Source organism: Cupressus sempervirens, chromosome 7 (assembly GCF_028749045.1).
Source record: "Cupressus sempervirens isolate cs-2001-9-10 chromosome 7, ASM2874904v1, whole genome shotgun sequence".
NCBI lineage: Eukaryota > Viridiplantae > Streptophyta > Pinopsida > Cupressales > Cupressaceae > Cupressus > Cupressus sempervirens.
The window spans coordinates 21,949,697-21,965,861 of NC_143124.1; the positions used below are offsets into that span (position 1 = coordinate 21,949,697).

General features: G+C 35.1%; 1 protein-coding gene across 1 annotated transcript; it reads right to left on the reverse strand.

The window, feature by feature from the left end:
* Window positions 1–1,941: 1,941 nt before the first annotated feature.
* On the reverse strand, window positions 1,942–11,758 carry LOC149545223 (putative disease resistance protein RGA3). Its single transcript, XM_089790591.1, has 2 exons — window positions 8,819–11,758; window positions 1,942–2,360 (listed from the first exon to the last, which is right to left on the reverse strand). Exons 1-2 carry the CDS (start codon window positions 11,494–11,496, stop codon window positions 2,324–2,326), a joined length of 2,715 nt encoding a protein of 904 aa, XP_089646717.1. The 5' UTR covers window positions 11,497–11,758; the 3' UTR covers window positions 1,942–2,323.
* Window positions 11,759–16,165: the final 4,407 nt, after the last annotated feature.

Here is a 16,165-nt window from a genome sequence, read left to right on the forward strand (position 1 = left end):
TACTTATTTCCAAAGGCACCAATGACTATAAAAATGAGAAATACTTAATATTAGATAATTGTATTGATCTTTGATAGTCTGGCATGGTAGCCAACTCATAGTGTGAAAATCCAAAGGTCTCCAACATTTTCAACTATAGGTTGAGGCTGAGAAGAACTTATAGGTGGGTTTTCAAATTCAAGTTTCAAGTCAAGCATTTGCTTATTGAAAGGAAAGTGGCCATGTCTCATGGTTTAAAGTCTTCTTTCAACATTGACATGTGCCTTGTTCTATTGTAATGTTTGTTGTAATAGCTATGTAACTTTGGCTGTAGTAATACTAGTTTAGCATTACTTTTACATGGCAGCTGCTTGCTACCTTCTTCTTTTATTCGTTTGCATCTTTTCAACAAAAAATAAGATATAACAACTTGGAAGAGACAATCCTTAAAAGTAGAAATAAAAAATGAAGGCTACTTAGTTATTTGCACTGCCAACCATTGTATATTTTGAAAAAGAATAAGTTCACCTAGTCTAACAAAAGAAACCATGCTCAACCCTGCAAGCAACATATATGCAAATGGACTACAAAACTCTATCTTGTAGGAGACTATTACCCTTTGTTATACTTATGATCAAAAGTTTCAACTAAACAAACTCACGACTTATCAAAGAGATAGTCTCTCAAGAAGTATGTCCTGAGACAACATCTTAGCCAAACCAAAGGTTATTTCATACCAATTTGTCAAGTTTACATCATAATCTATATGGTTAAATCAAACACAAAGTCTCTAGTTGAACAAAAAAGGTAGAATAATGAGAGTTTAAAGTTTCAGGTGTTGCAAAATTTTATGCTTTAGTAACATGTAAAAATTTAGCTAACTTGCAAAAATTAGATCTAGCTAGTAAAAAAAAAAACTTGTCAAATACAAAAAGAGAAAACTTGAACAAGAATAAGATGAAAGAATAATTTATCATTGATTATAAATGGCTACATTAGGTAAGATTCCTCAAACAAATAGCTAAGGAAAAATAGGAATAAAGTTGGGGAACATAGAGGTATTTATTCCTTAGTTAAAAAAAAGCAAGCAACAACTTTATCCATAAATCAAAAGATAGAACAAGATGGAAGAGAAACTATCTTTCAAAGTAAAGATAAATAATGAAGGCTACTAAATTATTTGCACTGTCAACCATCATCGTCCCCCACAACGCTCCCCTTAGCTATGTAAGGAGACATAAACATGATGAAAAAGGGGGAAATCCAATGGGAACAAATCTCCCCTTCAAAATACACACTAGAAAAAAATCCACTATGATACAAGAAAAGTATGTATAATTGTCGAATGATTATTGTCATCATGTTGAATGAAGAATCTCCTTACAAACTATGATGACGATCAGAATCAATTTGCATAATTACCCCCAATGACGCTACTCGAACAATAAGATAAACATAGGCAACACATCTATCAATTGAAGATGCAGAAAACTATAATCTGCATAAGATCCCCCTAACAATGAATTAATGACAAACAAAGAACTTGTAAATGCATGAAGGAAAAAATTTGGAACAAGAATGAGATGAAAGAATAATTTCTCATTAGTTAGAAATGAGTAAATTTACAATATATAAATTCTCTCAAAGCAAAAACGGAGGGAAACAAAAATAAAACAAAAAAATACAGGTATTCTTTAATTAATTTAAAAACAAAGCAACAACTTTATCCATAAATCAGAATAAAATAAGATGCATCCTTAAAAATAGAAATTAAAAAACAAAGACTGCTAAATTATTTTCACTACAGATGTCAATAACTTACAGGAGGGGCTGAATGCATAAGACTTCAAAAATCCAAATTAAGAAAATTCCTCTTAAATCATACACCATCCATCAACATTAAAAACAGTCCCTCTTAAGATGAGATTTCGCAGTTGGAGATTTAAAAATCGTATACCATACTTGCATCTTAACCATCCAGCAGTATTACTTATTCTTGGCATTCATTAATAAGGAAATCCACAAATTGGTACCACATACATGTTCACTACAGAAAATTAAGGGGGCCCTGTCACTATATACAATAGCCTTCACACAAGTATATATTAAGTAAATAGTTTTTGACAAACCCTGTCGCTACTAGCCATGGCTACGGGGCAACTTTATATGCACCCGTAGCTAGTGTTAAATAGTGCAAATCTCTATTATTTTCATTGTAATAGTCGGTTTCATTGTAATAGTCGGTACTAGTCCGTGATAATTACAAAGCTGACAAATGTTTCCCAGCCATTAAACTAACTGCCACAGATGTAACTTTCATAACTATCATCCAACCATTTCAAATTTATACCAGCATCGCTACAGCTGACCCATCTTTAAACCTGTAAACAGAGAGAGTTTGTAAGTCTTGCCAATCCATCAACAGTATCACCAGAATCTAAAATATTATAAGGTTCATCAATAACAACACATGGATTATTTTGCACCACATTATGGAACGCAACTAGTATTGTTTCAAGAAGATAATGATTCATTGTCTTTTGACACCCCAACCGACCTCCAACAATTCATATGATCGAAATGGAGAAGATCTAAGCACAAGAACAAAAACCATCTGTTGGATCCTGTTAGGCTTTACAAAATTTGTGTCTTGTACATCATTTCGTGTGCAAAAAACATTTGAGAGGAGTCGTGAATGTAATAATAGTTCCCTAACAACAGTAGCTTTATTCAAAGATTTTATTTGCATATGACATGCTCATCCCCACTAATTACTGGAGCTGTATATTCAAGAACTTAAAATAACAAAATAAGAAAACTGTCCCCAATCAAAAAAGATACATTCACTGGATACGCATGGGCAAGATGTGAATACTGTACTAATAGACGTAAATACCACAAGAACTATTGACATGTTCATTTGGGTGGCATTTTTGCAGAGTATCGAATTGTAAAATGTTTTTATCAGGATTCAAATGCATAATTTTGACTTGCTCTGTATGTAGTTTTCAGGTTTGCTCCTTAGATTACATATACTGGAAGATATGAAGATGTAGAGGACAACTGTAGATTAGATCTTGCGTAAACGAACAAAAGCATAGATGGCAAACTTGCAGGGTACTCAAGCAACTTTTCCGACGACGAAACCTGAGAGCTTCAACAAGTTTTACTCACAAGTTCCACGTTACTGTTTTTTTAGCATCAATTTTGGGCATAATTGAGCTGGTTTTCAGGATGCCAACAATCTCAGAGGTCTACTGAATATTCCATTGGCGAATGTAAGACTACGAGGTGTTTCAACATGGTTGCAAATTAGTGGGAATGATCAAAACTGAAGATCTAAGAGATGAAACAGAAGACTATGAAAGACCTATTCAGTTAATAAACAAGCATCAATGCAAGCTAGATGAAGAGCCAACACACCAATTTGGTAGCATCATGGATATAAATTATGGTGTGTCCCATAGGATAGAGATGAATTTGCGGCCAAAAAGAAATCCCGAAATGATTATGATTGAAGATAGCTAGCAGTCGGGACCTTCAACATTTTGAATTTTCACAGAAAATATGTCTTTACTCTAAGTTACACGGGTACCCCTCCCCCACCTCCGGACCTCGAACTGGTTCGAGATTCTGGTCCGGTTCGACCAGGGTTCGATTTTCGAATCCTAGTTCGAACCATGGTTCGAACCCGGGCGGACCAGGCTGGGAAAATCGAACCAGGTTCGAACCCAACCAAGAACCCGCCCACGGACGCGGAAATAAAGTGACTTATTTGCATTTTTTTATAATTTTTGGAGTCCACGTACCCTAAAAAGGTGTTATGAATTGGTTTTTTGCTCTCTCATAGTCATTTGATGTTTCTAAATAGGTTGTTTTGCCTTGCAGGAGAGCACATAAGTTTTTGAGCAAGCATCCGGTTGTGCAAGGAGGAGTTTGAAGCAATACTTGTTGGTGTTCTTGAAGTGTTTGTGCATCATTTATACACATTTGCAAACTTGCAATGGCTGGAAAAGGCCCAAGAGGTAAGATCTTATTCTATTTACTATTGTTTTGTTCTAGTTTTTCCAAAAAAAATTCATTTCTCTTTCAATCTTCATATGTTCTAAGTTCTTGAATCTTTTCCATTATTTCAAAATTCGTCATTTTCTTGCATATAGATTATGAACATATATCTAATTAGTAATTTCTTGCCATAGGGAAAGGTTCGAAATTAATGTCATCTACCTCTTCATCAATAGGCAACACCGAACAAAGAATGGAAACCAACTCCGATTCTCCTCTATGGAAGTATGTAGACATTATAAAACCCATTCCAGGAGGTGGTGCATTTCGTTGGAAATGTCGAGGATGTGATGTAGAAAGAAATAGTTCTTATTATCGAGTGGTAGGCCATCTATGTGGTTATGCTGGAAGAGGAGTCAAGAAATGCCCTGGCAAAAATGGTGTCCCTATACCAAATCACACCGTGTTAAAATATATTGAAGAGCATGAGGCAGCAGAAGAGAGAGAAGTACAAGACCACCCCTTCTTCAATACTACAATGGACACTGACACTGAATCTATCCCCATTGTACACAAAAGAAAGGGGCCAATAGAAACTTCTTTTCAAAACAAGGCCCGGGAAATTGCTGACATTAAGGTGGGAAGATGCCTCTATACAAATGGGTTGTCTTTTAATGTTGTCCGCTCTCCGTCTTTGAAGGACATGTTGAGGGGTGCCAATGAAGCTCCAAAAGGGTATTGTGGCACCACGTTGTTGGATGATGAGGTCCAACGGGTTGAAAATCAATTGAAGCCCATAAGGGACTCATGGGTTGAGACAAGGGTGACAATTGTTTCAGATGGCTGGAAGGATTCTAGGAACCGTCCCTTGATCAATGTCCTTGCGGTGTCCCCTAAAGGGGCAATGTTTCTGAAAGCGGTGGATTGTGAGGGCAAAGTAAAAGATGGGTCATTTATTGTTGATATCTTAATTGAGGCCATTGAACAAGTGGGAGCAAGAAACGTTGTCCAAGTCATAATGGACAACGCAAAGAATTGTAGAGCAGCAGGTTTGTTGGTTGAATCACGATATCCACATATCTTTTGGACACCTTGTGCAGTCCATTCACTCAATCTTATGCTAAAAAAGATTGGGAACCAAATTGAGTGGATCAAAACAATGTATGAAGAGGCTGAAGACATACAAATGTTTGTCACAAACCACCACATGACTCGATCTCTTTTCAAGAACTACTCAAAATTGGAGCTATTGAAGGTAAATGAACTTGAACTCAAATTAGTAATTTAATTTTTAATATTTGACAATTTTTGATTTTTCATATTTTACTTGTGCAATTGCCAATGTGTATACTTTTCTTAGTTTTCTAAAATATGTATCTAATAGTTGTTTTTTGCTCTAATTTATGTCACAAGTTGCTGAGACCCGTTTTGCATCACATATAATCGTCTTAAGACGACTTGTGCAAGTGAAAGATGCACTTCAAGGTATGGTAATCAGCAACAATTGGGGTGTATGGAAGCAAAAGAACACTGAAAGGGCAAACAAAATAAAGGATAGGCTATTGGCTGACTCATGGTGGGAACGTGTGGATTATCTCCTTAAGATCACCGAGCCCATTATGAGCATGCTTAGGTACACTGACATGGATAGGCCTTGCCTTGGAGAGATCTATGATGGCATAGACTCAATGATTGAGAAGATCAAGCAAGTTATAAATGAGCAGGAGCAAGATTCGCAAGAGACCTTTTTCAAACAAGTGCAAAAAATTATTAATGAAAGATGGAACAAAATGACCACTCCATTACATTTGCTTGCCTATGCCTTGACCCCCAAATACTATAGCTCACAATATTGTGATCTACCAGGAAGGTTGCCACCATATAGAGATATGGAAGTGTCTGAGGGGTACCAGGCAGCATTTAGAAGAATATTTCCTGATGATGATATAAGAGATCTAATCATGGATGAGTTCAGAGCATTTGTCAATGCTACAGGTCTAAGTAATGATGCTCTTCGTCATCGGTTCAAGAAGCATGCTCATGGTTGGTGGTACCTCCATGGCCAAAAATTCCAAACATTGCAGCCCCTTGCAATCAAAGTTATATAACAAGTAAGTTTTATTTTATTTTTTAATTAGCTCACTTTATCTTCAAAAGAATTTTTTAATAAGATTGAATTAATTCCTTTTTAATTGCCTACCTTATGTTGTCTTTATAGGTTGCTAGTTCTTCTGCATCAGAAAGAAATTGGAGCACCTATTCTTTCATCCACTCGGTGAAGCGCAATAGGTTGCAATAAAAAAGAGCCGAGAACTTGGTATTTGTGCATAACAACTTGCGCCTTCTTTCGCACAAGAGTCAAGAATACAAAGAAGGGGAGACAAAGAAGTGGGATGTAGATGCAGAGATTGCGGACTTGGATGCTTCCACTGCTGCGCTTACAATTGATGATTTTGATGACTTTGATGTCAATACCATTGTTGATTCTGCTGCTGATCCCATTGGCCTTGGTGCAAGTAATAGCATAGGCGAAGGAGGAGATGAAGAAGAAGATGAAGAAGAAGAAGATGAAGATGATGAATGAAGAACTTAGAACTAGAAATTCAGAATTTTAATAGATTTTCATTCTATTAGTTACTGTTAAACATTGAACGTGAAACAATGACACCATTTTAAATGTTTTGAATCTTTCATCTTTGATGTTGAAGTTGATTGAACTATGTTACTATATGATGGTATGCTCACCATGATACATTGATATGTTATTGTTTATGCTTTTTTAAAGTTTTAAATGTGTTTATGGTACTATGCTACATTCTAATTTTAACTCATGCTTCATAAAAATGTATATATATATATATATTTTTTTTATAAATTTTTACATGTTTTTGTACTAACGAACCCAAACGAACCCAAACCCCTTTCCAAAATTTCGTCGAACCAGCGAACCGGTTCTCAAACCCGAACCCAGAACCGAACCACGAACCGGCAACACTTTACTTCGACATACAAGGATATAAAAGGAGCTCCACCAAAACATGCGCATATAGAAATCCTTTGACACCTACAGCATTACAAATGTGACGAAAGCTTACAGAATGAATCCAACTATATTATTGCAAAGGTAAAAAAGAAGACTGATAAAAGGCTTGATGCTTGCAGTTTCTTAAAAGTACAAGCATGTGAATCGGTAACTCATTAGTGATTAGCATAAAGATAGAATTCGCACACATTGGGGTATGTGTTGACTTAAGTAGTTTGAATGCAACACTATTAAAGAAAAGGCTTCTTGGTATGACTAAATTAGCATGTTGAAGAGGCTCCAAAAAAATAAAAGCAAGCAAACCCCACACCTTATCCTCTTTAGTGTGAAAAACCAAAGATTTAATAATTGGCCTTAGGTAATGCCTTTGGAAAGTATAGCATTGCAAGACAATATTGCAAGTATATATGGGAAGTGGGAAAAAAAAAATCGACTTCATTTATTGATCTGAAAGGTGCCCTACCACATAAAAGCAAAGAAAGAAACCCACCATCAATGACACACAAAATATTTATAAGTTGTTAAACATATCTTCAACAGTAGCCCTTGTTCAGAAACCCACCATCAATGACACACAAGTACAAGAGGATTTGGCAATGCATACTAGTGGGTTAAGATGTTTTGAAAAAAGAAGAAGCCAATGCCTAAAAAGGAATGTTTGGTTATTGATAATAGAGATGAATTATGGAACTAATCAAAAGAAAATTGATGGTGCCAGCAAAGGCTCCAAATATTGGAGAATGGTAGGGGGCTCAAGCGAGACTTCACAGTTTATGAATATAACTGAAGCCGAAAATTAGGTTTGTTAATATAATTAGCTCGTGATTGGTATCGCTCGCCTCTAATCATTCACATCGAATAGTACTTCGGAGATAGTATTGTTACTATACGGACCCTTGCGATAATTAGTGGAGCCTCCTTTGTTGCAATGACAATATAATTCTTCTACAGATAACGCACATAAGAAGCTGCAAAGAGGTTCCTGAAGTGATATTTGACTAGATAGATTTTTATATTTATCTCTGCTAAGGCAGCACCACGGGAAGTAGAGGCATTTCAACAGAATACAAGTGAAAAAGATTAGATGAGTGCCTTTAGACATTAGAAATAAATAGATACCAACTATAATAACAATAACATATAACAAGCTGTCTTTCGAATTCTGTAATAACTCGTAGACTGATTGGAATGGTAGTCTTTTAATTTTACCTACTCGTGTTATATTTTGATAAATGGAAATATTCTTTTGTCAACTTATGAAAATACGGCTTATCTTCTATTTCAATAAAGTACCATCCTAGAAATTTTCATCCAAAAATAAGACATTGCAAATCTTTTTATGTTCATAAATAGATGAGATTTTACTTTTCTTTCAATGAATGGATTACTGGCAAGCTATAAAAGTAGTATAAACGTCACATACGAACTTAGGAGTGTACCACGCTTAGCTTTGCCCATTTGAACAAGTTTAGTATAAACTATAAACACATTGATTATATTCTGACTAAAAACATAAATTAAATCTAGCCATTATCAATTGAGTGATCCATTATTGGATCAATCAATTCATTTTAAGGTGGAAAAACAAGTTTCTCACTCTGAACCACAATCCTGAGTATGCAAGTACTGGAGGATTTCTCAAATATAAAGAAATCCTTTTCGACACTTAAAAAACTTTGTAGAAAGTTGTATAACCTTCATCAATTGTGTGTGCGAGAGAAATCTCACAAATAAGAAAAATATAATTATTTGAAAATTGCCTATAAAGGTGTGCAACAAAAAAGACCATACCTGTTAACAAGGCTAATGGTAACGCGAGGATTATTAGCTTTGATACTATTCCAGTCCTCCTCGCCTTCCTTTAACCTCTCCATTAACTCACTCTCAGCTCCATAACTGCCACTGCACTCAATTCTCTTCAATGTTTTCAACTTCTCCAAACCATCTGGAACTTTCTTCACTCTCGGGCAATCCCATATCTTTAGTATCTTGAGGCGTTCCATTGCTCTGTCCTCCAATGCTGGGAACTCTTCCAATAAGGGGAAGCCTTGAACTGAAAGTTGAACGAGCCTGGAAAATCCCCTCGATTCTCCAAAATGCTTTGGTAATTTGGTGCATTTTTTATTACCAATTAGAGATAAGACTTCTAAGTTGGGGATCTTTTGTAGTGCTGGATAATCACAACTGCAATAAGTCAAAACAAGGTTTCTCAAATTTCCTGCAAGGCATAGCCAACCGGGCACAGAGAATCGACAGAGATGAAGTGAATCAAGATATTTCATACATCTCATTGTTTCTGGGAAAGGAGGGAGAATCAATTCCGTATCATGTTCCTTTTGAGGAACATTATTCCATAATCCAAAATGCCGCATTTTCACCAGGCGTGCAAGGATGCCACCTTCAACACTCTTGAAACACTGTTTATCATTAATAGAAATCATTATTTCCTGGAGGTTGATCATGTTGCTCACATCTTTTAGATTTAACCACTCGTTCTCTTCAAAACCAAGCTTCAACCATGACGATCTCAGTGTCTTCAAATTGACAAGCTTCAGTATTTCCTTAGGCATACAATCCAACATTTCAGAGCATAAGATTACATTGAGATAGGATAGACAATTGAGTTCTCCTATCCAGTGCGGTAGCCTTCGCAGGTTTGCACAATCTGTAAGATCAAGAAACCGAAGATACTTAAGCTTCCTCACACATTCTGGCAGCTCATTAATATTTGTCCCAGATAAATTTAGAACCTTGAGAAGTTGCATGTTGCCAACAGATTTAGGTAATGTGCCGATCTGAGTATACCCAAAGTCAAGAACACGCAGCACTCTGAGACGATCAAACAAGTTCTCTGGAATGTTTCGGATTTTGGAATTTTCCGACAGTGAAAGAGTGCGGAGAAATTTCTGATTACGAAGACTGCTCCGTGAGATAGCATCAGTGTCCATACCTTGTTGAGCCAGTAATATCCTACGGCAGCTTTTCAGGAGAGAGGGAGGAGCAAACTCACATCTATTTTCCATAGAAATGTAAATGGACAAATCCATCATTAGCTCGTGGACAGAGCAAGAAAGTGATGCATCTAAATATCGTCCAGTTAGATCAACTAAACATAGATTTGCAAGCTCTCTCAGGTAACTAATCGCAGCGTCCATCTCATCTTCTCCGGGATATGATGGAGTAACAAGTCCCTCTGCTAACCACAAATGAAGGAGATATTCGCAGGGAATCATATAGTCCTTGGGAAAGAAACAAAAGTAGGCAAAGCAGACTTTCAGGTGTCGAGGCAGGGAGTCATAACTCGGCTTTAGGATCTGCAAGATGGGTTCCTTTGAAATCAGCAATTCATTCAATTTTAACTCCCACTCTTCTTCTAGGCTGTAGTTTGCCATTGATGCGGCAACCATCTTCACTGCAAGAGGCAACCTACCACATTCCCCTTCCACTAAACGTGCCAATCTCTCCAAGTACTTTGGTGTTCTGTTTCCCTCGGACTTGGGGAAAGCGTGAATGCAGAACAGCTTCCAACTGTCTTCCGCTGACAGAAGCTCCATTTCATAGTTGTGCACATTCACGGTTGGGAAAAGATTCCTACATCTAGATGTGACCACAATTTTGCATTTGCTATTCCGGCCCCCGGGAAGCCCTATTCTTGTAATGATGTTATTGATCACGCTGTTCTCATAATTTGTGGTCCACAAGTCATCCAAAACTATTAAACAATTTTTCCCATCTAAAAACCCATGAATGACCTCGGAGCCTCTAACTTCACTGATACACTCGTCTATCTCTAACCCTATTTGCAATCCTAGGTCAACCTGTAAACGTTTAAGAGAATAAAACTGAGAAAGAGTAATCCAACCACACTTCTCATACCTCTCATAAGCCCTGCTGTACACATGCTGCATAAGGAAGGATTTTCCTATGCCCCCCATGCCCGTTAGGGCAAGGACGGTCACAGAAGGATCCTCCAACAGACTCAAAATGTCCTCCACTTTGTCTTTGATGCCCACTGGTGGAGAATCCACGACACATTTCTCGGGCCTTCTTCCTCTTGAAAACCCATATCCCCTGTTACTCCATGAATCGCTCAACCGGCTGCCTCGTTCAATCACAGATGTAATTCTCTCTTTCAACTCCTTGATCCTCTTCCCCATTCCCATGCGGCGCAAGATCCAGCCGCTGCCCAAACACGACTGATTCGCAGGCACAATAGTACACAGATCCATAATATCCTCCGTATCAAGGCAAACATCTCCCGCTTGCTGCAGCCATTCTTTCACGGCTTCGTTCTGCTTGCTATCCTCGTCTTCAGCCCCATATACATAACCACTAATTCGTGCAATTTTCTTCTGCAGCCATTCAAATTCTTTTCTGAAACTCATCGCCAGCGAGTCCTCGTCAAACCTCCATTTATCTAGCTTGGTGTAAATGGCGTTCGCACGAGCGGCCACAATTCCAGCTGCCATGATGATGTTTGAAGCTCTGATTTTTTCCTTCCTGGTTATTATTGCAGATGGGGTTCCTGGTTATTGCAGAATTGGGTTCTGGTTATTGTAGATGGGGCTTCAAAAATGCTTATCCATTACATTTTCTCAGCATTATCTTTGCGGACTCGTCACGCACTAGTATTGGAATATATTCGGACTGATTTTTTAACTTTTTTAACTGTGTCCGGCTTTCTTTAATCCTCTTTTTCCCTCGCTACCTATAGATTGAATTGCCCTTCTTGATGTCTGTTCAAGACCTACTGCCTCCTTAGCATGTGGTTATTAATTGAGTCGTATTAAATAAATAAAAGTATAATATTTTTCGTGTCAACGGCTATTTTATTAATGCTCCTCTCGCCCGTTACCGTTGGATAAGGAATCTACTTTACTTATTTAGACAAGTTGCTTTTTTTTTTAATTTTTAATTTTTAAAGTAGTCTTCAGGAATCGACTTTACTTATTTAGATCAAGATGCTTTGAGCACTTGGAAGGGTTGGTATTCACTTTTTCCTTTAGCCTTATATCATTTTAATTGGTTGATTTCATACGTGAATTTTTATAATTTTTAATTTTTAAAAGTATTTGTATAAAGGAAGATGTAATAGTTAGGTGGATAGAATTATATTTCAAATTGTATTCTAATTATAATATACATACAACATTTCTTGTGTGCGTATATTTGTTGTGAGCATGGCCTGTTGTTAAATGTTCAAGAATGAAATCAATATTTTAAGATCTAATGAATTTAAAATACAAAATACTTGTTATAAATTGTTCACAATAATTTTTAATTTACCTAAAAATAATATTCATTTAAGTACTTTATTTAATTATTTTCAAATATTTTTCTTTGTAGTACATTACAATTTTAAATTTAAACTTATTCACTATTTCTTACTTTTTTATTATTTGAACTTTGCATTAAATTTAATTATTTAAATAAATTATTTTACATGAATTGTTACAAGCTAAAAATGATTTGTTAGTTTATCAATTTATAGAAGAGTTTAAAAATAATTGAAATATTCAAGATATTTAAAAGTTTGAATATTTACAAATATGTCCTCTAAGTATTTAATATAATCTCTTTGGAATAATTTTTTTAACATCAATCCATGTAAAAAATATGACATGACAAAATCTATAAAGAGTTCAAATATTCTCAATAAAATTGAAAATTAAATAGATAATTTAAAATTTCATAATTTGAAATTTGAAATATTGATACACTTGTAACTCTACTAAAAGTTTAAAATTTAACAAAAAATATTTTAAAATAATATAAAGAAAAATATTTGAAAATGTTGAAATAAATTATTTAAATGAAAATTATTTTTATATTAATTGATTATTATTAAAATATTTTTTAATCTTTTTAATAATTTCATATATTTACACTTCACATTTTTCTACTAATATTTTGATAAAAAAATAGTTAAATTAAAATGTTCAAGATATTAAAAAAAAACTCTATTCCTTGAATCTCCCTTTTTATATTGTAGCCAACAATTATAAATTCTCCTTTATATTGCAGTCAATAATTATAAATTTTAGATGGAGAAGTGATTTTTTAAGGATAACTAGTGAGTTCTCAATGTCCATGAAATTAAAACAAGTTGTAAATGTCAATTCCAAATCAGATGCAAAAAAAGGTACTTTTGTTTGTAAATCTAATTTAATTTTACACTCTACAATAATCTCTTAAATGTAAGAAATATTCTTGTATCCATTAGGCTTTCATGTATATTTCAACACTGTTCAACGCCCTCAATAGTGTTTTGATGTGGGCTAAGAGTACACTAGCAATTATAAACTAATTGGTTTAGAGACATGTTTGTTGCATATAAAATTAAGATAAGGCAACTACCTTCTGAAGATAGTCATGTTTTCCTATTCTCTAATTAAAGTTTTCCATTAGAGGTTATCTTTGTGTGATAAAAGATAACCATGTTTTCTCTACTTAAGGGTCTCAAATAGGGTTTCATGATCAACATTACTAATAATAAAAAAGTTCTCTTGTTTTTGGTCTTCCATGACACTTCAACAACTTGACATTTGTTTCTATAACAAGATGCAAATACATGAGAATGGTTTTATGCTTCTCATAGTCTTCAAATGCAAAAATTCCATTCTTTCTAAGCATGTATTGCAAACATATTCTAACAACAATAACTAAATGAGTAAGATATGTGAATCTATCATCATTTGTCATTGGTTATGCAAAGTTTTGTTTACCTCTTACACAACATGCTAGCCAATAATCTAATTTCTCATTATTCCCCTCTAGTGCAACCAATGCAAATATATGTATTAGCTGAAGAAGATCCAATAGATAGTAATGCTCAACTCAAACTTCCATATCATCATTTTTTGTGGAGAGCATGAGAGACAACAGAGCAAGATAATGTGCAACCCATATATTCACCCACTCACTTGACTAACAGTGAAAATCAACTAGGACAAAAGTAAGCTAGTTGTCATGTACAAATTGTCCAAGTATTACAATAAGAGTTGTGGAATTAACACTTTTTTGAAGATTATCTCACTATACCACAATCTAATCTATCACCTATGGAGCCCTCCTCAACCAAACAAAAGAACCTACACACTAATGAATCAAGAGTCCCCTCTATGATAATGTTAAGGTACATCATCAACAATGCTATGAGTATCAAGAAGTTCTACACTTGATTTTTTTCAATTGCTCCTTAAGTAGAGCTTTCTTCACGAATGCCTTTGCTCTATCATGCTCCCCTTTCTCATGCCCACACTAAAAAATCAAATATGAGGCACACCCCTCTCTACATGCATTCTACACAACCAATAAAACATGTGAGCATTTTTTAATTAACATGTGTAGTTATTTGACCAATGAGATGCCTATCCATAGCAATATCATGGTCTTGCAAGAAGTCAAAATAATTCTTGAAATAATGTTGTAAAAACTCATTAGAGTGAGATCTATCACCATTTATATAGAAATGGTACTCCCTGATTATTCTATGCGCTATTAGGGGCATGTCTATATGTCATGTAGACAAAAATAACAATCTGAATGGAGTTGCAATATTGAGTTTGTGTCTCATTTTGGGGTTGCAATGTGCAGTTCTCTACAAAGTCAACAATTGATCTAATAGTGTCAATGGGGAAAGTGTCCTTACACATTCTAAATTTTTTATCTGACTACTAAGACCTATGACTATGCCAAGCATGCCTATAAAAAAGATTTTTTTTGAAATCTGAAATAAAATCAACCACACTGATTTCTTTGGCAACCAACTCACATCTAGAGCTTTCACCTCCACTCCTTAATGTGCATTTCACCATTTCATATAACTTTATTTTGAAACTATTATCTTTCCAAGATATTGTTGGCACCCCTCATGAAATATGTCATAAACTTGGACAAGCCACCCTATTGTGAGCACTTCTCATTTAAGTAATCATTTCTATAAAAGGAACAACCATCAACTGGGACATAAAAAATGATCTAGTAAATATTTTGATGATTTTTGAAGCCACCAGCTCCACAAATCTCCAACATTTTTACTATTCAAAGTAGAATAAATGGAGCATAATATTTCATGGTGCATAGAAAATTCCACATGATATTTGCAACAACATGTATTTTGTATCTTAAGTGGGTCACAATAAAATGGCTCAAAGGATTCAAAATTCCTTTGTGGTATATGCCATCTTGGATGAGTCTCACAAAATTTGTGAAAAAAATTGTTTGACTTATCTCCAAATAATATTTAGGATGTGGGGGTGTGGTCTCTATTGTCAATTCTCAACTTCAATGCATCCTTTGCATTTGGAGAGACTCTTGACTATATTGCCAAAATTGTTCAATATCTTGCTTCACATGATAAATTCTTGCTTCTTATCAAAATGTGGAAGTCTCCCACCATAAGCCCATGTATAATGTCATGTCCCCTTTTCAAATAATTAAAAATAATAACTTTTGCTAAGGTAGGCAGGCTCAAAAAGTGAAGTTTCGAAAAAAGGGGCTAATCTTTGGAAACCAATGGATTAATAAATGAAAATTATTATTAAAATATGTATTATTGACCCCTCTTGGTCGTGAGTTAGGGTTATGCCCCCTCTTTTAAAGGGATTTGGAGGCATTTCAGGCTCATTCTAGAACTTAATTTTTGCTCATTACTTTGTTGTTCTTTAGAGGTTTCCAAACCTATGGAGAAGGACACCCAAGGATGGGATTTTGAGGCCATTCCATGTGCAAGCTCATGCAGAGTTTTCCCTTGTGCTAAACAGTGCAAATTTGTGAGTTTTCGAGTGTGTTTCTTGTAAGAGTTTGGTGTTTACAGTTGAGTATTTCATATCAGTTTGGTTTTCTGCTGTATTGTAGACATTTAGATGTTAAAATAGAGTTGAATACATGTATTTGGGTTGTGATTATAATTCTATGATAGATTATTAGTGTTTGTGGTGTTTCTGGGCTATTTTGTGTTGATTTCAGGAGCCCGATGAGCATTATTTTTGTCCTCCGTTTGGGAGCTATTGTGTAAACTCTATACAGATCTAGAAATTTCATTTTGTGGGATGTTATTCTAGTGAAATTTCTGTAAAAAATTCTACTTCCAAATTTATTAATTATATGTGAAGCTATGAAGTTTTTGGCACTATT